Source organism: Tupaia chinensis, unplaced genomic scaffold (assembly GCF_000334495.1).
Source record: "Tupaia chinensis unplaced genomic scaffold, TupChi_1.0 Scaffold000575_1, whole genome shotgun sequence".
Lineage (NCBI taxonomy): Eukaryota > Metazoa > Chordata > Mammalia > Scandentia > Tupaiidae > Tupaia > Tupaia belangeri.
In genome coordinates, this window is record NW_006160089.1 from 2,011,426 (window position 1) to 2,036,508 (window position 25,083).

Consider the following 25,083-nt stretch of genomic DNA (forward strand, 5'->3'; position numbering starts at 1 on the left):
ACATTTGATAAGGGGTGGGGGAAAAAAAAAAAAAAAAAAAAAACCTGTCATAACGGTAGTAATGGCTTTGAAATCTCTCATCTAAGCCAACTTTATTCTCACACCCCTCTTAAGAATTGCCAATCCCTTCAAATATTGGCAGTTCCGTTTATTCAGATCTTCTGATATCTGAAATTTGCTGACTTTCCCCCCCTTCAGTTGACATAGATACATGAAAACTGTGAAGCCTTTTTTGGCTAGAAACAAAAACTTTCTGCCTGTGCAAAATGCAGGGCCATTCTCTAATTACCATGTTTTAGATCAGAGGGTGAGAGTAGCTCAGCAGCCATTCAAAACTTTCCAGCCGGCGAAAGCTGACTTAAAATTAACTCAGTGAGACACTGTCCGAGCCCTCGCGTCCCCTACTCTGGTGGGTAGAGGTCTCATTTAATACTTTAATGTCCTATGTTGTAAGTTTACCATCTTTTATGTTTTAAATGTTAAGTTACATATATAAAGTACATCTATATGGGACCTACATTTAAATATTTAGCCCTAAATGTTATTTTAAATTTCATTGTTCCACAGAGCTATTTCATTAAAAGGGGGTTGGGTTCCTAAAATTCTTAATCACACTTCGGAGCATATTAGCGACTGTGTGATGTCTGGCTGCTCTGCACACCTACATGCCCACCACCCTTCCTGATAGCGCACACACCCAAGTATAATAAACCATGTTAATATTTCATACCACTGTGAAATATGCTGGAGTATCAATTCAACATCTGCCGTCTTTAGGGTCCCGGAGTCCCGCAGAGACACTTTCAATTTGTAATTGAGTTCTATGCTGAATTAATCAGCAGTTTATCTTTTTTACTAAAATAACATCTTCACCGCTAACCCAGATTTACATTAACAATTTATGCCAAATTACCTGCCAAGGCAAAACTTATAAGATTCTGAGCTACCATCCAGAAACACTCGGTCCTATATTTCATTTCTTTTATTCCTCTAACCGATGTACAAGAAAAGTGGAAATCCATTGTTCAAGAGCTCACAAGCCTGTAACCACAGATACCCTCCTGGATTTGAAAGAGCCTCACTCTCCACAGTGAGGTTCATGGGGCTCTCCCTCTTCCATGGAAAGCCCCTTTTCAATAAGTAGTTATGTTTTAACATTTTCACAAAATAGATTTTTAGAATGGAATAAAATCAGTGAATAATAAAAGAGTTCCTTTTTTTTTTTTTTTCTTTTTCCAAGGAGCTATGACATTCTAAATGCTGGCTTGGCTTCACTTGAGTAACAGTAAGACAACCTAGATAAAGGAAACATTTTTAAGTATGTGAAGTTATCCACCTGAGTCATACGCTAGCAAAGGCCATTCAATTTGATTTAAAAAAGGGGGGGGGGGAAGAAGCCCATTTTCTCTTTCATATCATTATACAGATTTTTTTGGGGGGAGAGGTTTTTGCTATAGGGTACGTGAACTCGCCAGAGAGACAGAAAGCGAGAAATCACCCCCCAGGGGGGACGGCCACACCACAATCCCTTCTCCTCCATTCTCCTCTCGGGATCCTGGGCAGGCACGCACATGCGCCCAGAGTGAGTTTAAGCCACCAGGTCCAGGACTCAAACTGCGGTCGACTACATGGGAGTCCAGTGACATAGTCATTACACCAACTACTGGTCCCTATACAGAGTACTTTTTTTAAAGCAATAGTATCCTTCCTTTTAATTCCACCTGCACAGTTGAAAATCATCCAACATTTATTCTAAACACTCTCCCTGAATCTAGCTCTTGCCTCTCTGATTAAGTAGTCTCTGGTCACAAAGAAATTACATTGTGTCTCCTAGATCTTTTCCACAGGTACAGCAATATACATGCAATATACTTTGTGAAATATTTCTCCTATATGGTATATTTTCCCTTATATTTCATACTTATAGGAAATATGTAAAGCAAAAACATTCCAAATGAAACACCTGCTCCAAAGAAATGCATCACAAATAATAACCTACCTACTACAGAGTAAAACAGTCCCTTCCTTCAATCTACTTTGCGATAGCTATGTAAGGAATTTCTACCACCACACAGGATGGCCTTTGTCAATTCTAGCCCCTGATTAAGGCACTAAGAGTGACACCTAGAATTCAGTTGGTACACAGTATCTGCAAACTGATTACCTATTGGCTATATAAAAATATGAAAGTCAGTGTTTACCTAGCAGGACAGAAGACAGAAAAATTTTAGCACAAATATTTTGGCAGATAAGACAACAGAACCAACAAAATCAATAATGACGCCAACACACCATTCGTAGTTATTCTTCCACTGCGACTCCAGGGTAAATTTCCTAAACTGGGGGGATTCCTGAATTCCTCTAGAGGTACGGCCACAGGAATCTATTCTCAGTACATGGAGATTTCTGTAAACCCACCTTTCTTCCTCAGCCTCCTCCCATCTAACCTCCTTTTATTTCCTGAGACTAAATGGGAAGAATAAGACACACTTCCTAAAATTTCCTTCACTACTTCCCCAAAAAATCCCACTTTCAACTTCAACTTTTATCAAAGTCAGCATATAACGATGAGGGTAGAAATGATAACCAACCACAACATTAACAGGGCTCTACAGGAGGAAGACATGGACTTGGTGAGTAATAGACATGGGGGTGGCCACTTCTAAGCCAAGGAAGACAACCCAATCCCAGGCGATCAAAGGGGAAGAATTACTGGTGAAATTTCAAACTCTGTATGGTAGGTACCAAAGTCTTACTCTTAAATCAGACAAGAGACCAAAGCAAATTTCCATCTGACCTATAAGGGCTCTCAAAATGCAAACGTGAGCAAGACAACCAAGTACCTTAACAATCCCTTTCCACTTCTCCAAATGTGACCGCCAGAACTCTTTTGTTTTTGAAATTTTTAAATTTTATTTATTCATTCATTTATTTTAATTTGGTCAGTGAGAGAGAGAGAAAGTGAGAAAGCAAGCCACCAGGTCCAGGACTCAAACCATGGTTGGCCATGTGGGAGTGTCCAGCGCCTTAACCACCATGCCACTTGCTGGTCCCCAGAGAACTCACTTTTTAAAAGGAGGACAACACAAAATATTTGATGCTGGTGGGAAGCCTTCACCATCAATAAATAGTGTTTCCCATTATCATCTATTCTAAAGGTGTAAAGAGTAAATCTCAGGACCAGCAGACGGCGTAATGGCTACGTCACTGGACTCCCATGTAGTCAACCACCGTTCCGAGTCCCGGACTTGGTGGCTTAAACTCACACAGGGCAGGCGAGCATGCATGCCCAAGATCCCAAGAGGAGAACGGAGGAGAAAAGACCGCGGCATGGTCATCCCCCTGGGGAGTGATTTCTCACTTTCTGTCTCTCTGTGTCTTTCTGGCGAGCACGTGTGCCCTATAGCAAAAACCTTTAAAAAAAAAAATCTTAAAAAAAAAAAAGAATAATTCTCTAAATTACCCACTGAATCAGAAATGCCAAGTTCACTAACTGTTCATTTATAAAATTAATTGGCTGAGCCAACTGGTGGTGTGGCGGTTAAGGCGGCTAGATCTTACATAGCCAACTGTAAGTTAACCTGAGTACCAGACCCAGTGGCTTAAGAAACACGCAAGGCGTGCATGTGTGCTCAAAATCCCGAGAGGAGAAGGAATTGTGGTGTGGCCAACTCCCCTAGTGGGTACTTTCTCACTTGCTCTGTCATTCCAGTGAGTGCACGTGCCCTACGGCAAAATTACAAAAAAAAAGAGAACAAAATAAAAATAATTCGTTAATGCCACTGAAATAATTCCATAAGACCAAGGACTGTATCTTAGGATCCGATGTCTCTAAAATCTAATGTTTCAGTTAAATAAAATCAGAGAGGAAATTATTGGGAAAAAAATACCTTTTGATCCAACAATAAAAACATAATTTACTGGGGCCAGCAGATGGCGCAGTAGCTACATCGCTGGACTCCCACATGGCCGACCATGATTAAAGGCCCAGAACCAGTGGCTTTAAACTCCTGCCCTGCGCAGTGCGTGCATGACCAAGATCCTGGGAGGAGAATGGAAGAGGAGGGACTGTGGCGTGGCCATCCCCCCTGGGAGTGATTTCTCACTTTTCCTCTCAATGTGTGTGTGTCTGCGTGCACGCGTGTGTGTGCGCGTGTCTCCCCCATAGTTAGCACATGTGCCCTAAGACAAAAATCCTAAAAAAAAAAAAAAACATAATTTACTACATCTTCAGGTCTTAAAGAAAACCAAAAACCAGACATTATGACCAAAAGCAAATAATAGAAACACAGCCAGAGCCTCCAAAAAGGACCTGTCGATACTTAAACAAATGCAATCAACCCAATCACTGCTAGAAAACAGCGAATTACCATACGACCCAGCAATCCTGCTTTCAGGTATATAACCAAGGGAAATCTCAACATAGATCAACAGAAGACCTTGTACAAGAAAGTACACAGCAGCATTATGACTATAGCCAAAAAGTGAAAACAATCCAAATGCCCATCGATTGATTAATGGACAGGTAAGTAAAATGTGGTATGTCCATACAATGGACTACTATTTGACCACAAAAAAGGGATGAAGCACTGATACATGCTACCACATGGATGAAATAGGAAAATACTGTACGTGCAAGAAGCCAGTCACAAAAGAGCACATATTATATGATTACACCTATATAAGATGTTCAGAACAGGCCAGTCCACAGAGACAGAGATTAGTTATTGCCTAGGGTTGGAAGAGCTGAGGAGAAGAACAGGAGGGTTGCTAATAAATATGGAGTTTTGTGTTTTGAAGGTGATAAAAATGTCCAAAAACTGATTGTGGTGGCAGTTGTACAACTCTAAATCTAGTAAAGACCACTGCATTGTACATTTCAAATAGTGAGCTGAATGGACATGACTCATAGTTTCAGTGGAGCTGTTATATACTACTGCTGCTGCTGCTGCTGCTGCTACTAACATAGCCAACATTTTGACCTACGAAAGTCAAAACATCTAGTCTCATATCACAAGTCAATAAACTCACATTCTAATAGTAATTGAAAAAAAATAGCTAGAGATCATAATAAATGAAAATGTCAGCATGTATCCTTAAAAGCACTCAATAAGAAAAACTTTAGGTTCAGGACCAGCAGTTGGCGTAATGGCTATGTCGCTGGACTCCCATGTGGTTGACTACGGTTCAAGTCCTGGACCCAGTGGCTTAACGTCATGCCGGGTGCGTGTGCGTGTGTGCCCAGGATCCTGAGAGGAGAATGGAGGAGAAGGGATTGTGGCATGGCCAACCTCCCTGGGGAGTGATTTCTCGCTTTCTGTCTCTCTGTCTTTCTGGTAAGCACACGTGCCCTATAGCAAAAACCTCTTTAAAAAAAAAAAAAAACTTTTGGTTCTAAGTACATATTTTTTCCTAGACATGTAACCTAAACAGATTTAACAACCAGACAAACATAACCTTAAAATCTAAAATCTGGAAAAGTCAGGTTGAGCTCATTAAGCTGACATCTATTAAAGAGCTCTAAGAAGAACAGTCTTAAACACCATCAGTACAGATAAGAAAATCACTGTTTATAATGGCCATCGAAGATCACTCTTACTTATTTATTTATTTTGCATTTGCTTGAAACTCTTATGTTTGACACCAATAGGGTTCAAGTTGCACAGGAAGGTGCTTTGGCTAAACACTGATAGTCTTCCTTGATCTCCATTGTCTGCCGCGTGGGTTCCGCCAGCAAACCTCCCAGCAAGTGGTCACCTTCCCATGGAGTCATTAAACCTCTGAATGTCAGCTGGTGGGATTAGCCAGCAGCTTCCACACCTGAGCCCCTGTGGCAGGGACAGAGGCATTTGGATCAAGATCACTAATGAATACAGAATTCATATGCCGCTTGTCAGGGCTCCTGAGCTCAGAGTCACACAGATGCAACCTAAATAAGACGGAGGACAGAACAATTGTTGACGAAGATTAAAAAGTTTTGGCAGTTGGTGAAAAAAGAGCACCTCATTATTCAAATATGATGGTCTTGCTTTTTTTTTTTTTGTTCAAGTTATTCATGATTTGCCTCAAGTGGACAAATGCCGTTCACCAATATTGAAAGACTTCTTGGTCTCATTCTAAATCTGAGCAGGGCTGTGCCATCTGTGCACTAAGTATACAGGGAAAAATAGCTCTCTTGTAAATAATACTTGGAAACTCTGAGAGGGAAAGAACCACGGGATATCTGGAGTGGGAGAAAGTTAAAACATTAAAAAAATAAAAAGAATCAAGAATTCAGAGAGAAGAAAAGAGGATTCTGCATAGTCAAATGACTTATTTACATTTACCAATATCTTTCTATCTCTGATTTCTATGTACCTTTCATGTTTGACACCAATAGGGTTCAAGTTGCACAGGAAGGTGCTTTGGCTAAACACTGATAGTCTTCCTTGATCTCCATTGTCTGCCGCGTGGGTTCCGCCAGCAAACCTCCCAGCAAGTGGTCACCTTCCCATGGAGTCATTAAACCTCTGAATGTCAGCTGGTGGGATTAGCCAGCAGCTTCCACACCTGAGCCCCTGTGGCAGGGACAGAGGCATTTGGATCAAGATCACTAATGAATACAGAATTCATATGCCGCTTGTCAGGGCTCCTGAGCTCAGAGTCACACAGATGCAACCTAAATAAGACGGAGGACAGAACAATTGTTGACGAAGATTAAAAAGTTTTGGCAGTTGGTGAAAAAAGAGCACCTCATTATTCAAATATGATGGTCTTGCTTTTTTTTTTTTTTGTTCAAGTTATTCATGATTTGCCTCAAGTGGACAAATGCCGTTCACCAATATTGAAAGACTTCTTGGTCTCATTCTAAATCTGAGCAGGGCTGTGCCATCTGTGCACTAAGTATACAGGGAAAAATAGCTCTCTTGTAAATAATACTTGGAAACTCTGAGAGGGAAAGAACCACGGGATATCTGGAGTGGGAGAAAGTTAAAACATTAAAAAAATAAAAAGAAAAAATAAAAAGAATCAAGAATTCAGAGAGAAGAAAAGAGGATTCTGCATAGTCAAATGACTTATTTACATTTACCAATATCTTTCTATCTCTGATTTCTCTGTACCTTTCTGATCCTGGGTTCCTTCCACTGAGCTCACCAGGGAAGTGTACACACCTCCTCTGACACTCGTTTGGCTTTCTGCCGTCTTCACGACACCGCATCACAGACAAGGAAGTTCCTAAGCAGCCCACACCTCTGCTTACCTGGAGAAAGGTATCTTCCCCACTCTGTTCTCAAAGATAAGTGGCCTAGCAAAGGGAGGAGCAGCAGGGTGGTTGGTTAAATCGGAAGGTTAGCTAAACTCAGTTCAAGTCCCGGCTCCGTCTCTGAGTGCCTGTCTGAGCTCAAGCAAGTTATCTCACCTCATTACGCCCCCATTTTCTTCTCTGCGAAACGGGGTAACAAAGTACTGGCCTTGCAGGATTGTTGAAAAGTACACGAGATAATCAGAAACGGCTGCCAGAAAACAGCCTGGCCTAACATCAGCCCCAGCTATTATGATTACTGTGTTCCCAATACCTTCCATCCACAGTAAAAAGGCAAACACTTCCATGGCTTACATTTAACAGGCTCCATCTACTGTCATCGTGACCACTACGGAGGTCTGTCTGATATTAAGCTTTCAGATGAGGAAGAAGGATCCTGTCTATCTACATTATGCTGTAAATCACCAAGTCTGATACCAGCACAAATAATCGTATTAGCCGTTGCTACGTGACGTCTGTATCCTACTTCTGAAGGACTAAACAGTAAAAGCAGCTGCCATATTTTAGGGCTGATTTTATGCAAGTCACCACACTAAGGATTCTTATAGACCACATGTGACCCTCACAGTGTGGTGCAGGTGAGGTCTCTGAACTCCCATCTTACAGGAGAGGATCCCTTCTTGCCCAGTCAGGCTGTGAACACCATGGAAAGAAGACTCACAGTCCCATCCTCGACCTCCCAGGCCCCTGGACCCCCTTCTATCTGAACACGCTGAACTCATGCTCTGTTTTCCTTTGGGACCATCCTATGTGCCAAACTGAATGGGTTTGTTGTTATTGTTTTAATCAAAATAATGCAGATCTCTCACGCTACAGTCCATCTGCAAAGCACAAACAAATCTGCAATTTCAGTGTCTTTCTATTACTGGACTTAAAAACGCAGTTCCACAGAACACCATATTGGTATCAACTCTTTCATTATTCAAAGTGGATCTATAGCTGCCCGCAATGACAGATTAGTACTGTTTCCTTAGTAGCTAGGTGTTTGGCATCGCATTTGTGAGGTAACCACAAGCCTTTAAGGCGAGAGCTGCTCACATCTTCAGCAATCTATAAGGGCTTCTCTAGAGGCCAGCACTTGCCGAGTGATGAAATATGACTCCATAAATCAGACGGCTGAAGTGGCACTTGGATACGTCACCATCCATCTTCGTAGCTTCTCTCTGAAGGGTACAGGGTAAGAGCTCATCCCTCGGTATGGCAGCCAGAGAGAAGGACCATCACAGTTGGCACTGACTAAGCATGTGCTACTTGAGACTGAAGACACACTAAGACTAGGGGAAAAAAAAGATCCTGCTGGTGTTAGCACGCCTCAGGCAGTGGTAGAAGCTTCAGCAACTCATCTTCAAAAGGCAGAGAGCCAGAGCTCTAGAAACCTGCAAAAATTGGCTAAGCCTGCAGTCTTCATTTCTTTAAGTTGAGCATCTTCAAAGTCTAGAATTCTAACTGTAGGGCACAGCAGCTGCCACTGCAGATCTGATCCTCTCAGCTTTTGGCAGCTCTCAACTTGAGATTCTAGCAAAAGAATTTTTCAAGTTGCTATTATTGCCTGTCATAGATTTATAAATATTGTGCACTATCTGCTGTGGCATGGCTCTCATGGGACGCCAGAGCATGCCAAATGCATAACAGAATGAAAAACAGTTTCTATTCTTCAAATAAATGCTAATTTTTTTAACTGTGCTCACACGATGTGTTTGGTGACCAACTTCAATAGTACAGAATATGTATCAGAGAGGGGGAAAAACTGATTGTCTTTTCCAGCAGCATTCAGCTGCTACTTTCATTAAGCTTGTTTAATTAGATTCCAGATGCTAATTTGCAAGTCGATACCAGAGGGTGCAGGACAGTTTGCCTTTGAATCATCTCTCTGTGATGTGAGGGTCCTGCCGCACACCACTACCCTCCAGCAGCCCTCGCACGAAATTCTGACAATTAGTGCAAAGAGGGGACAGTATTGATCTCGACAGACTAAATATTAATCTTCTACCCATTTTAATGAATTGTAATCTTCAGGAGTTTAAATTTCTCACTGGGCCAAATGAAAATATTCCTTCTTACAAAGAAAAGAAATGGAAGAAAAACTAACCTAAGTTATCTGATTCATTTCCTTAATTCCCTCTCCACCCTAAAATAACAGCTATATTTTATTTTACTAATTTCCACAATTTTTAAGATATATACCCCAGCCAAACTAACACCGTATTTTTAAGCAATATAATCAAATTCCTTATACTTAACTGAAAATTGTACTGAAAAGGTTATCACTAGTTTCCCTGTGCAGCTAGCCTGATGGACACTAACCAGGATCAGGGGCTTAACTCCTCTACCAGCCTTAACATTAGAGGGCAGGACATGTGCAGTGATAGCTCATCATCCACAAAGCCTCTCGTATCACTGACCCCTTATTACATATTTTGAAATCCACTATTCTGCTAATGTATTAGTACAATGTCTTTAAAAACATCTTAGTTGATAAAAAAAAGAAAAAAAACAAACCATGAAATTTACCACCAGTAAGTAATATATAGTTTCTTACTTATGTTAGTTTTGCTATAGGGTGTGTGTGCTCAACAGAGAGAGAAGTGAGAAATCACCCCCCAGGATGCAAGCTCTCTTCTTCCACACTCTCCTGAGATTTGGGAGATGCATGTGCATATACCTGATGTGTTTTTCTCTTTTGTTTTGTTTTTGTTTTGTTTTGTTTTTTGGAGAGGTTTTTGCTAAAGGGTGTGTATGCTCACCACAAAGCTAGAGAGAGACAGAGACAGAAAGTGAGAAATCACCCCCCAGGGAGATGGCCATGCCGCAATTCCTTCTCCTCCATTCTCCTCTTGGGATCTTGGGCACGCATGCACACGAGCCCAGCGTTGAGTTTAAGCCACTGGGTCCAGGACTTGAACCGCGGTCAACTACATAGGAGTCCAGCAACATAGCCATTACGCTAACTGCTGGTCCCCTGATGTGTTTTTATTTCTCTCTCTCATTTTATTTTATTTTATTTTATTTTATTTTATTTTATTTTATTTTATTTTATTTTTAAGGTTTTTGCTATAGGGTGCATGCATTTGCCATAGAGCGAAAAAAAGAAAAAGTGAGAAATCACTCTGTGGAGGGATGGCCACGCTACAATCCCTTCTCCTCCATTCTCCTCTTGGGATTTTGGGCTTATGCACACACACACGTGGCCCAGCGTTGAGTTTCAAGCCTCCAGGTCCAGGGCTGAAACCATGGTCAGAAACATGTGAATCCAGTGCTTCAACCACCACACCACCTGCTAGCCCCTTGATATGCTTTCAAACTGCCAGGTCCTGGGCTCACCCTGCAGTCAGCCATCTGGCATCTAGCCACCTTAACCGCTGCGCCACCTGCTGGCCCAGCAATACAATTTTTTATACCTTCATTTGTATCCCAGCTAAGAACCATGAATACTAAAGGTGAGGTTATCAAATTGTTTCAAAGGAAAGCTAAACTGAGAATGACTAAATAAAATCGCTTTTGAAAACTTTCATCTACCTATTCAACAAATACTTGCTGAACACCTACTATGTAGCAGTTCCTACACTAGCTGTAAGGACATAGAAATGAATCTGCACAGTTCTCCTGACCTACAAGAACTTGCAAGGGGGAAAAAATGAAAATTATATGACCACTCAAGGCAATGTTGGTACTACAACTAGGTAAAAAATTTTAAAGATTTTTAACGTGCCTTAAACTCACATGGTTAGCTGGCACTTTCTCTGAAACTCTGAACCAAGAGCATGCAGTGGAGGCACGTGTCGGCTCAGGGAACTCGGAAGAGCAGAGGCCTGTCACAGACATTTGCAAATCCCGGCTGGGTTTCACTGTTTTGTTTTTCTGGCCTGCCGTTTCCCAGTGAGCATGTGCCCTCCGCTCCAGCTTTCCTCTGCCTGTGTACTGAAGGGGGCCTGTGCTCCGTCCCCCGCCCCCCGCCCTGACACGGCAGCACTGCTTGAGAAGAGTACTAGTTATCACCGTTATCTCAAAAGATGTTCAGCACTTCCCGATGGGGAAGAGAAGGTCCCCTCCATTTCCCAGGCAGTTTTTGAGGACAGTCTGCTTCGGCTCAGGGTCATCTGGACTCCACTCAGCAAACACATGCGAAACGGGAGCTGAAGAGCAGAGATGACGCCATGACCTCTACTCTCAAAGGGCGGCTTCTCTTATTGGCAAGTCAGGGAGAGGCCCCTGAAAACAGCCATAAGAACAATGGGACAAGTGTGTATAATGAAGCACAGGCTTAGGTAAGTGAGGAACCCACGGCACTGCTGGCAGAAACCAGCAGTAAGGAACCAATGGCACATTCGAAACACAGTGAGCAGACAAGGAGGACTCAAGCGGACCTTCCTTCACTAACTTACAATATTCACTCCCAAGATTTACAATGATGCTAATGCATGAATACATTTTTATTTCTATTAATAGTATGCACGCGTTTTCATATGCCTTGGAAAAAAATATTTAACCAGCACATCAAACCCAGGAGTTCATAAATATAAGCTGCATTAAATTTATAGCCAGCCAGGCATGGTAGTTACGATGGCTAGATTCCACACAGCCAACTGCACAGTTCAAATCCTGGACCCAGTGGCTTGAAAAACATGCTGGGCACAAGAGTATGACCAAAATCCCAAAGGAGAAATGGAGAAGGGATTATGGCACGTTCATCCTCCATAGGGGTGCTTTCTCACTTTCCACCCCCATCTTTCTCCAGCAAGGACACATGCCCTCTACCAAATTTTTAATCAATTAATTAAATAAAAATAAATTTAAGTTTAAATAAAGAGTGCGATAGGGACTGGACAGTGGCACAGCACTTGAAGCCACATGCAGTTAGTGATAACCACATTGGACAGTAAAAATTAAGACCCCTGGGCTAGCAGGTGGCATGGTGGTTAAGGTGCTAGACTTCCACATAGCTGACTGCTGTTCAAGTCCTGGACCTGGAAGCTTACTTTCTCACTCCCTGCAACTCCCATCTCTCTCTGGTGAGCACACGCGCCCTATAGCAAACTTAAATAATAATAAATAAAATGAAATAATTTTTTTTAAATAGAATTATGTCCCTAATCCTAGTTGGTACCCAACACCAATGAGGAAACTTTAAAGGTTTTAAGGAAGGAGAGACTTTCAGTACACAGATACTACAGTTCAAGTCAAGCATTATCTAAGGTATGGATTTATAGATTAAAAAAAAAAAAAAGACTATAGATTTATTTTATTTTGTTTTAAGAATAAAGATGAGAATTTGTTTCATGAGTCAAACCTAAAAATAACTGTCTGGGTGGCCAGGTGGTGGTGCCGTGGTAACAGCTGGACCCACATGGGAAAAGTCCTGGATTTCCATGCATACCCAAAAGCCCCACAGGAGAGAGATGGAGAAGGGACTAGGGAGTAGTCATTTCCCATGTAGGAGTGCCCTCACCTCTCCCTGTCTCTCTCTGGTGAGAACATGCACGCACAAGCACACACCCTGTAGTGCACACACACGCGCGCGCACATATACACACAAACCAGCCCCAAAACTTAACTACCATGAGTTCTATGTAAATGCAGGGCCAGAAATAAGGCCTTGACCAAATTTTCTTCCGCAACAAAGACACTGCTGAAATGGTGCCCTCTCCACGTTGCTAAACAGTCTTTGGCTTCCACAGACAGTGTCATTTAAAAGTCACAAAAACAGGGAACCAGCAGTTAGCATGATGGCTATGTCGCTGGACTCCCACATAGTAGACCACGGTTCGCGTCCCGGACCTGGTGGCTTAAAACTCACGCTGGGCACATGTGCGTGCGTGCCCAAGATCCCGAGAGGAGAATGGAGGAGAAGGGATTGCGGCGTGGCCATCCCCCCTGGGGGGTGATTTCTCGCTTTCTGTCTCTCTGTCTCTGTCTGGCGAGCGCACATGCCCTATAGAGAAAACCTCTCCAAAAAAAAAAAAAAAAGTTACAAAAACAAAGCAGTATGACCAGCACAGATAGTTGGATTTCACAATAATTTTCTTTTAATTACTAACATTGCTTTGGACGTTTAAAGTAACTCTAGATGTTAAAAGTCCTGGTAACTATTAGAGTATTTTCTGCCTTCTATTTACCTCTAACTCACCTAGCCACCAGAGAAGTAAGGTTAGGTACCGCCCTCACCTTAATAAGGTCATTTTCACTGATGGTCAGTGTGTACCAAGTTTCAATAACTCAAGGAAATGAAAAACCAGTTATTTGGGATTCTAAGTTCAAATAATCAACGAAAATGAAAATTCAGTCAACCTGTCTCAAGGTCCCATAGAATGCTAAGAGCTCTAAGTTATCAATATAATCAATCTAAGAAACATTCATAGCAAGAATGTCGGCAGTTTTACTGAAGGAATGATGATATACCCGAATACAAAATCCATGCTCTTTGAACCATTTCAAATCCAAACTAAAATTACTCCAGGAGTGTTAAGTCACTTTTCATAAACCTTATACTTTCAACTTTTTTCTTTAACATACGGAGGTCCCAATCAATCGGAAATAGACAAAGCTTTCAAGAAAATTTGAGAAGAGTAATGTGGCTTAAAGACGGGCCTGACACTAAAGGCGACTTGACTCACAGAGGCCACAGGAGTCCTTCTCCCGTCCCTTTGTCAGTACTACGAGATCTGCAGCCCCTTGGAAAGGCCTCTCTTTTAGTTAGAAGACTGGAGCACTTTTTTTTTCTTTTCACATGACCTAATACGTCTTATTTTTCTCTCTGTGTATTTAAGAACCCTAAACAGAAAATAATGCTGATATGGGAATAAATTTTCACATTGAGAAATGAGAACAGAATTCTAATCTCATTTAGTTTGTACTTGGGCCTGTTATTATTCTTAATTGGAGCAAGACACTATCATTTTTACTATAAAACCCCTACCTAAACTGCATACATGTTTGAATTCCTGTACACATCTAAGAAGGGGAGGAATGTGGACAGTGACCAAGTCGTTTATCTGTGCTACCCTTATGTATCGTGGGCACAGTGGTCTCCAGCAGAATCCCCCCTACCTGGGCTGCTCAGCACCCACAACTCTATGCTCTCTGGTCTTCATGGCACGTGGCCCAAACCTATGGGCAGAGAGTGTTACAGAGCTCCCATGGCACTGAGGAGGAGGAAGAAATAGCTTTAATATGCAATCTTGTTCAAAGGCAATTTGATATAAAGCACCGTTAAAAAGGAATTCCCAGAGATGACCTTTGGTACCTAAACAAGACAACACTGCAAAGTCAGATGCACAGAAGCCTACATATTAAGAAACAGGGTAGGGACGAGCAGATGGCATCATGGTTACATGGCTGGATTCCCACGTAGTTGACTGCAGTTCAAGTCCCGGATCCAGCAGCTTAAAACTCATGCCAGGCACGTGTGCGTGTGTGCCCAAAATTCCGAGAGGAGAATGGAGAAGAGATTGCAGTGTGGCCATACCCCTGGGGGTGATTTCCCACTTTCCATATCTTTGTCTCTCTCTCTCTCCAGCAAGCACACATGCCCTAAGCAACTCCAGCAAGCACACATGCCCTAAGCAGTCACTTCTATTAAAAAAGAAAAAAAAAAAAAAAAGAATAGAGTAAACCACTCACAAACTGCCCTCCTACTTATAGAAAAGTTGACGTTCCCCATCAAAAGATTAAGACCACCAAAAACCCAAGAGCAGACAATGAAGGGTGCCTCAGGACTTGGGTGCCTGCACACTGGTTTAGTGGCGAGGATACAGCCCAGCAGAGGAATGTTGTGGTACCACAGAATATTTGAGCACACTGAACACTCCCTCCAGTTTGGATTTGTTCCTGAACATTCTAGGGGGTTAAGGAGTTGCTTAATGGGAGGCACACCCGTCTGTAAAGCAGACTTAGGTAGCACGTTATTTGAAGGACACCACCTCCCCCACCATCAAAGAAACAGAGTAAAAGAATCTTACACCCTGGAAAGACTGCACCACACATGGTCCTGCCCCACCTGCCAGATACAGAACAATCTACAGGGATGTTTGACCCTCCCTCCTTTTCAGGTCAGGTCTGTGTGACATGCAGCAGCAGACAGTCACTCTGCTCTTAGTGGGAAGACAGAAAAACCTGTCATATTGAGATATCATGGCACGGAAAGTTTAGAGCACGAGAAAACATTCCACGCTGCAACACCATTCACAGCCAAGGCGAACCCAGACAGCCCAAGGCCCAGAGCAAAACACCGAACAGTGCTGGCTCCACAAGCCTGACGTAGGGCAGGTAGAGCCGGGCCACCACAAAAGGAAGCCTTCTGAGTAACCAGTCTCCTCTGTGCTAGAAAACACGCCAACTAACAGTAGTGCTGTCCAAGCTGTGGGGCAACCAGCAATCGATTTGCAAATGATCAACATGCAACAGGAAAAACATGTGGAGAGAGAAAAACTGCAGGGACTTACGTACCTCCATATCTGGCCTAAATTTATCTTCGAACACGGCCATTGCGGCCAAGGAGCCAGAACCTGTAAGAAGAAGATGTACTTTTAGTATATTTTACCAACTCCCAGAGTCTCCCTTTCAAGTTTACCTCCAGGCAGCAAAAGCAGCAGAGCATGCCCGTGTCACATTCAAGTGCAGGGTACAGACTGATCCTGCAGGGCCAATAAACGCAGTAGAGTGCTCTTCCACAGCCTGATCACACTTACCACCACCTTGGGTAAATGTGCAACTGGCCCTGCTTCTACTACTGACAGGCATAATTGTAAATTATTCACAATAAAATGCTGTAGCATAAAAATGAGGTTATGAAGAATCTTTTTCCCCCAAAAAAAGTAGATGCCACGTCACCTCCTATGTCGTATGCTGTGAGTCTCGTGCTCCATATCATGCCTTGGCAGGCTACTGGGTATAGCACTAAATACCAAGCCAGTTAGAAAGAATAGATTGTTTTAATGAGCTGGCCCTGGCAGAGTCACCTTGACACGCAGGGAAGAAGCCGGCGCACCAGCAACGGTAATAGGAATGCAAGCCGCGGCCACCAGGTTATCCCAGCTACAACTGTAAAACACTTTATTATGTGGCATTTATTTGGAGCTATTATTTTTAGTTTGTACTTTGAAGAGCTGAGTAGACAAAATGACAGACAAAGAAACAAAAATTTATTACCATGATAGCGAATGGCTGAAAGGTTATGCTGCAGAGATATTAACAGATAGCAAATTTATCCCTGCAGAAGCAGGGTAGAGGCATTACACGTAAGTACGGGCTGCCTTGGAACGAATGCAAAAGGCAGCTCAGCACTATTTGAAAACGTAAACTTGCTTTGTTCAGAAACCAGAGAATCTTTCGAAAATCATCATCTTGTCTTCACAAGGTCCTGGCAATATTTCAGGATACTCTGCTTTTCAAGAGAGGATAGACTTGCCCACAATTTTTTACTCCAATTAGAAGATTTTTCTGGCATTTATTACTTTTTAACTTGTTTTGCATAACACTATCTATTTAGCTGGGTCACAGAGAAAACCATATTTTCTATTTAAAATGATTTGTGTACATCGCTTGACCACCTCAATGGTTCAGTGAAGGAAAAAGGCAGCGATTAAACAGTTTCAAACGAGGTGTCCTGCTGCTTTTATCAAGTCTGCTGAATGTATAATGAAAAAGGAGACGCTGACAGCAATGCCGCATCGAGGAAATACAGACTACCTTATCTGAACCATTTAAGGAGGTCCAATTATAGATCGAATTTAAAGGGTAGAAACAGCAGATTTACAGACACAAATCAATGAACATGGTAATCCCGATGAATATGACAGATCCCCCTGTTACGGAATATTGCTGCGGTTGAGGACCATTACCTTCACAGCACCGGGTGCATCACACCGAAAGCAGTGGGAAGCATCAAGTGGAGACCAGCATCACAAGCAATGACTATTCATTTAGACTTTGGGAGCAAAAGGCAGCCCCATTTTTCCCTCTCACAATTTTTTCCTTTAAAAAAAAACAAAACACTAAAATGGTGACCTAAAGGGATATTAAAAGCCCTCTGGAAAGGACACAGAAATTAAACAGAGATAAAAACAAGTGCATTCAGATAAAACTAGTATATATGTAACGGCAAATTCACCACAAACCTCTGAATTCCAAAGTAAACACGTCCTTGAAAACGAGGAAACAGGGTCAAATCCACGATTTTATGAGTCACACGGTTACTTTGAGATTCAGAAGCAAAGGGGGAAAAGTAACCCGCGCTGCTGTTTTAGGGCACAGATAGGAGCCAGTCTCAGACCTGTTAAAACGTGCTGGCTTTGTGTGGAAAACAAAGGACGGCTGTCATGAAGAAACAAGAAAACTGCAAATGAGGAAGTCTCAGGAAAAATAATACTTCTAGATCCAAAATACTCCTGCTGAGTACCTGACAGCAGGCTCATCCTCCCCACCATCAACCGAGAATATCTCAGGAAGAACCAAAAGGGAAATGGGCCAGTGGCCTACACAGACCTTACAACAGGACGGGAGAGGCGGGTACTGACCTAAGAAAATTATACTCAATTATGGTTAAAAAAGAAAATTCAGCTTGCTTTAAAGGTAATTTTCCTGAGCTGTACTTTCTCTAGCACTTTCATAGTAAATAAATTCTTTTTATTCTATTCTTTTTCTTGGGCATATATATTTCCCTCTGCTCAGCTTCATTCAATACTTTAAGAAATGAAAACTATTTCCCTCCCAATGTAATGATTCTTCCTTTACCAAAAACTATTTCCTGTCTAGAAACAACAATGCAGACGGTATTTCTGTACGTGGAAACTGCATGCTAGACCACAGACTCTCAGAACAGAGTGGATCCAGTGTGGAAAGCCTCAGCATTATCCGAGATGGGTGTTTTTCTAAACAGCTGGGCAGTAGAGACAGGTAAACGAGAGGACACAGGGCTCTGACCACATCATCTGTCTTCCCCTTCTTACACCTCGACCCCAACACACACACACACACACACACACACACACACATTTTCTGGAAAGTAGAGCTTTCTAAATACTCTAGAAGCTACACGGGTACCTGATCAGGCACCGAGTAGTGCCTGGTTCTCCCCTAAAACTAAAGAAGGCCCCCCAAAAATACTCAAAAAGGAAATTTGACATTAAAAGTAATTTCTAAATCACTCACAAAATTCGGCTCCTGCTCCTACCTTTCTAGGAAAGGAGGCCTTTGGCGCCCCCTTTTCATGAACACAGAAACACTAGGAGACGGAGCACAACTGACTCAACAGCTAACTCGAAGCTCGTCTGCTGTGTTAGGAAACTGACGTGAGAATTTCAAAGCTGACTGCAACTTTCCACAGAGGTGAGAGAACAAACGTGAATCCTCTCATGCTTTATGGCTATGTGATGGGGATACATGGAACAAGGAGTTGGCTACTATGCAAAAAAAAAAAAAAAGAAGAAAAAGAAAAAAGACGGTGAACTCAATCTGACCAGTATGCCTCAATAATTTTATTCAAGTTCCCTAAATACTGGTCCAATATCCAAACTACAGACGACCAAATCAAGACAGATGCCATACTTATAAGCTGCCATGTGACAAATATTCTTCAAATATTCTTATCTCATTTCCCCATAAACCACGAATAATGCCAAGACATTCCATTGTTTCAGCATCAACCTACCTAGGCTGGTCTCTCTTCATACACAAGACCAAAGCAAACAACATCTGAAGGCTCATTTGTCCACATTTTCTACTCCAACAGCAGGGACACCTCAGCGGTCACAAGGGTCTGGTTGCCCATTAGGGAATAAATTCACAGAAGAGCCACGGGATGGTGCGCCCAGCCCAGGAGCCTCTACCTGCCACAGCAAGCCTGTCGGGCGAAGGAGGTGAATGCCGGCTAGGACCCACTTTCCCCAGGTGCAGGCTCAGCTGCAAGAGCCAGGGTGGAGGCCTGGCCCGGGACTTGCCTAGACTAGGGGAAGCGACACGGGCACCCTATCGGGCACCCAGTAGTGCCATGCATCATGTTTCTTGTCATTTAACCATCCTTGGGGCAACCTGCTGAAGCAATAAAGCTTCTTATCTGGGATTACAGGCCTGACAGGGTTCTTATCTCAGCCGTGGCTCGACCTGGCTCTCACACAGCAAGTTCCAAGAGGACACGTATGACCTTCCATAACCAGGTCTCTGCCAACCCAGTCTGCCCCCAGTACACACACATACATACACACACGACACTCCACAACACCGATGATGACCTCCTAAATGCCCATGCCATTTCGAGCCTATCTCACGTGGCAACCCCCCCCCCAACTCTCAGTTTATCCTCAAAACGCCCGCTGAGAGCACACTTCTTCCCAGAAGCCCTGCTTGGTCACCACCACATCCCCGTGAGAGTTTATCACTCGTGTCTGCACCCTGTCGTCCTTGCCTATCTGCAACCTTCATTCCTAGCAGGCCCTGCACATGGCGCGCACTAACGAGATGTCTGATGCGATAAGCTGCGTGGAGTTGTGAGTGCAGGTGCCCAGGTGAAGGAGCAGCGAAACGCGGAGCTGGCTCTGAAGGAGGGAGGACAGCAATAAATGCCTGATAAAGTATAAAAGAGCATCTACTGCCTAATTTACCACACTAGGCTAACTATAAGACAAGTGCAAATGTAAAGCAAGTTCAATTTTCAAAAGGCACAAAAGCTTAAAAGCCACAAAACCGTGTCCATTTATGCATCCGGGTCTGGTCCAAACCCTGACTACCAGAGGCGTGAACTGCCCTTCTTGGGTTTCTGCATTCTCCTCCCGGAGCTGTGCTCTCACCAGCAGTTTCCATGTAGCTGCTCCTTAGCAACCTCCACCAAGTCTGTCTTTTTCAGCCCACCCACAGTTACTGAGTAGCCAGTGCTGCTTCCAGAACAAAGCTCTTTAAAACAGAAAAACCAGGTGCGCTTCAGTGACCAGCACTTAGAGACAACTGTCCAAGGTGCAAGACCTAGCCGCTCTCTGCCTTGCCGCCTGCACCCACTGGCCTCTCCCAGAGCTCACCGTCCCACACATCCTGCCCAACTACCCCAGAGCTGGGCTGTGCAGGACACACCACTCTGTCCCTTTCACCGGTGGGGCAGGCACTGTGCTCCACACTCCCCGACTGCTCAGTCACCCAGTGGTGCCACCCCACCTCAGCTGCTCCAGTGAGCTCATCAGAAGACCCCTGCCCTGTGACTGATGCTGTAAAGGCCCAGCAAGAGGCCCCAGCCAGCTCCCACCACAGACTGCTCCGGCCCAACTCACCCACAGACCTCCAGCGACACAGTGGGGTGCCTATCCCTGCTGATCTCCAGAAGGGGGCCCCAAGAACCGAGGGCCACATCTCCTTTTATAATGAGATACCACTTGCTTAAGAAAACTACCTATTTCTGGTCATAAAAGCCCTGAAACTAAAAAAAAAAAAAAAGGTGAGACATGCAGACAGTAACTAAAACTGCTCACAGATAAATAACATCAATACTCCAACAGAGAAAAGAACACAGCAGTTTGCCAAAAACGAGAAAAGGCAGAGACCTATACACGTATAGAAACACTGGCCAGACTCACTAGTAAACAAAGAAATATAATGTGAAATAAAATAACAATCTTTTGCCTTCTAAATTAGCAAGGATTAAAAAGAATAATGGTCAGTGCTGCAAAAGATGAAGAAATGGGTGCCCCAAAGTACTTGAAGAAGCAAAAATGTAAGATTTTTCTAGCAGGCAATTTTAAAACCTCACCTGGAAATCATAAAGCTGTACATACCTACCAAACCAGTCACTCCACTGCTAGGGAATTACTCTGAAGAGATAAATGGGCAAGCGCCTAAGACATGTAGATAGAGAGATCACTGTTTAAGGTAGAAGCAGAGCTAAGACAAAAACAAGCCCTGCGGGTAATGTAAAAGGTCCGACAATCAGGAACAGGGAAAGTCACTAATCTCAATGAAGTAGAAGTACGTTATTTTAGACAACGAAAAGCTACCCAAGATAAAACGTATCTCATGGAGGGGGCAGCCCCAAGGCCTAGTGGTTAAAAGAGCCAGATCTCTCATGGCCTACCACATAGTTCAAATCCTAGCCCTAGTGGCTTCAAACACACACCAAGTGCATATGCAAATATGCCCCAAGTCCTGATAAGCCGGAAAAATGGACAGTGAATTGAGATGTGACTACACCCACTGGGAAGTGCTTTCTTCCTCTCTTTCTCTCTCACTCTCTCTGAGGAATACACAAACCTTCAGCACATTTTAAAAAATTTAAAAAGGCAACTTCACGAAGGGAAAACCTGTTCCAACGCAACATTAACAGATATACTAATGCAACAGATACTATACAAACCTGGAAGAACATAAATCAAAATATTATACTTATTTCTGATGGTGCTGTTTTCTTCTTGTTTACTTATTTTTAATTTTTTGTTCACAAGCATACATTATTTACAACTTGTCAAGGCATAAGCTTTGAGAAAATCCAACATTGTGAATCCAACATTTTAAAAAGGTAAGCAAAAGACCAAGACCTTGCTAGCTGCCAAAGTCTTTCTGCAGAACAGCAGTGGGCAGCTTATTCTTAAATCTGTTATACAGGGGCCCGAAGGTCAGTCCATGCATGAGTCAACAACCCCAAGGAACGACAGCAATCAATCATTACAAACAAACAAATACACCATGTCTCTCTTTATCACTGTCCTTCGGAGGCCTTCCTTAGCACGGTCTTAGAGGTAAAATCATCTTAATAATGATGTCCTTTGAGCATATCAGCACTGCGCCCAATCCTCCTTACCCAGAACTGTGCTCTGTAGCTAACACAGTACTGGGCAGGTTACAGCGAACACAGCTGCAATAGATACACAAGTTATTTAAGGCGTTCCAAGGCGCAGTCAGGTCGCCTTTGTTTGCTCTTCAGACATGGCAGGTAGTGGGAAGCCTGTTTTACAAAGGAGAGCCTGAAGCACAGAGATAAGGAACGTGCCCAGGTCACACAGCCGGTGATTAGCAGGTCTGGGAGTATGAAGCCAGATCTTTGTGAATTTAAAGTGCGAGAGATGTTTTTTCCACTCCACCATGTTGCCTCTTAAATAGCAAAGCCAAATGTTGAAATCAAGATTAGCAAGTAAGCCTGGAAGAAGCAGTTATCTTTTCTTAGCTCCCTACCCAAAAAAAGCATACTTTCAAACCTGCTTTTCCTACGGATTTCAGTGGAACAATTACCGCACATCTGGATATAGTTTGTTTGTGGTATTATGCTTGGAAATTCAAGTGAGACATGAATTTTAGCTAAATGTTTTAAATGACTAAACATATGTCATTTGTTCTTAAGCAATGCCACTCAAGTATCTGTTCTAAGAGTATTTATTTTAAAAGAGGCTCATTCAAAATAATTTCTTTAAACAGTGAAATTAGTCTCAATTTTCTAAAGTCTCTTAAGGTGCTTTTAATCTTAGCTTATCGGTCTTATCAGTTTGGACCCAACTTTTCTATTTATTTGGAGAGATTTTTGCTATAGGGCGCGTGAGCTCATCAGAAAGACAGAAAGCGAGAAATCACCCCCCAGGGGGATGGACACACCGCAATCCCTTCTCCTCCATTCTCCTCTCAGGATCTTGGGCACGCACACGCACATTAGCCCAGCATTGAGTTTAAGCCACCAGGTCCGGGACTCAAATCACAGTCAACTACATGGGAGTCCAGCGACATAGCCATTACGCCAACTACTGGTCCCAAACCCAACTTTTTCTTAGAGGACAACTCAATTCAGGACAAAATTAAAAATTTTACAATCTAGATATTGCTTTTACTGCTTTTACATGTTCTATACATTAAAAAAAAAAATACTTGAGTTAGTATGTCTTGAGGGGCATTGGGCTTTTTTAAAAACTGTATTATTTTTCTATGTCAAAATTCACTAAAACACTAAATCAAAACTTACCAATTTGGGGACCACCAGTTAGCGTAATGGCTATGTCGCTGGACTCCATGTAGTCAACCGCGGTTCGAGTCCCAGATCGGTGGCTTAAAACTCACGCCGGGCGCGTGTGCGCACATGCCCAAGATCCCAAGAGGAGAATGGAGGAGAAGGGATTGCAGCGTGGCCATCCCCCCTGGGGGGTGATTTCTCGCTTTCTGCCTGTCTCTGTCTGGCGAGCGCATGAGCCCTATGGCAAAAACCTCTCAAAAAAAAAAAAAAAAAAAGTACCAATTTTATAATCAATGTTATTAAACCTATTAAAGAAACTATGCAAGACTAAAATGATTTTCTAAAACCTACCGCTCTAAATCAAACACTAGGAAGGCTCTAATTTGCTTTTTCTAATAAGATAGACTTACAAACTTGAAAGTATTTGAGACCTTTTAGGTCCCAGACCCTGAACTCAAGTGTGGTAAAATGAGTAGTTCCCCATTTCATAGACAAGGAAACTGAGGCTCTGGCTAGTTTCAAATAATTTGGCCAAGGCAATGCAGCCAGTAAGAAATGAAGCCAAGACTTAGCCTAGGTCCTGTGGTTCCCAAAGCCCACGTGTCTTTCACTCACTCTTCCCTTGAACCATTCCCCAGAGGCACCGCCCCGCAGGAGGCCCTGAGGACACACGGGAGCCCAGGAGTTGGCACAGCGCTGGCACTCCCTAGCTGTCTTAGCTGGCTACAGCACTCAGAGCCACAGGGCTGCCCAGCCACCATCGGGGCCACCCTCACGTCACATCACGCATTCTGTGTGACTGCTGCCTCCGCCCGTGCAGTGCCACAGCCCTACCGCCCCAGCTTCCTTCCCTGGCACAAAAGGGACCATGACAGTGTGTATCCTTCTCAAAGGGCAACTGGGAGGGCTGAGCGAGATCGAGATGCTGCCTGTAAAGCACACATGCCAGGACACAGTAAAAGCTCAATAAAAGCTAGTTTTTATTAATAAGTATTTGGTGGCAAGGCTCCCGTCCTCCAGCAGCTATTCTCAATCATTCTCAAGTTCGGGGTGAGCAGCTTTAACAGAAAGAGAAGTCTTCAAAATTTCTTCTCTCCACGTCAAGAAGTTCTCCAAAGCAGCAGGAAATGGATTTCTGCTGCCTTTCCCCAAAACAATTCAACTAGCTCTTCTGGGGAAAAGGCTGCGCCTTCTGCTAAGAAGCAGTCGGTTTTAAGCACCCAAGGCCCTGGTTGCTACCGCGGCCCACCAAGGTGTAAGAGGCACACAACCGAAGAGCCGTGTTCACAGCTTTCCGATCCATCAGTGTTGGCCCGCTGACGGCGCGCTTCCTCACGCCCACACCCGCCCGTGGTAGTCAAAAGGCCACTCGGCCTGGGTCAGGATTTGGTGCTTTGCAGACTCACAGGCTGGGCTCATTTTTCACTCTGCTCCTGCCGATGCGACCCCGTCTCCCGGTCTTGGTGCTGGGTCTGGAGACCAACACTTTACCTCCCTGTGAAGAGCGGATTTAGGCACAAAGCAGTGCTGCTGCCGGGGGAGTGGGCGGCCACTAGGGAGCAGTGGAGCGCCGCTCTGCTCATGCCCAGCCGCCGCTGAGCAGCTCTAATTGTATGCATGCATTTCATTAGAAGTCCTGGCCAAAAGCTTCCGAGGCCAGGCAAGCCAAGCAATCAGACAATCTTGCATCGCTTGCTGAAATCCAGATTTGTCCTTTGTCAGCATAAACAGTTTAATTTGATGTTTTCACTCCTGAGTAAGCACCGAGTATTACATTTAAACCCCTCGTGAGGGGAAGAAAGCTTCCTTTCCATCAGCAAATGTACTTCAATGTCAGTCCACCTTTCATTCCCAAGGAATTTTTTGAAAATCATTC

The 25,083-nt window shown here is 43.4% G+C and overlaps 1 protein-coding gene across 1 annotated transcript in view; it reads right to left on the reverse strand.

Annotated features, from left to right (window-relative positions):
* PSMB7 (proteasome 20S subunit beta 7) overlaps nucleotides 1-25,083 on the reverse strand; it is a gene marked incomplete in the record, with an annotated part of 67,155 nt that overhangs the window by 16,593 nt on the left and 25,479 nt on the right. The window contains 1 exon segment of the mRNA XM_027775592.1: nucleotides 15,746-15,804. Coding sequence (XP_027631393.1) covers nucleotides 15,746-15,804 — 59 coding nt within the window.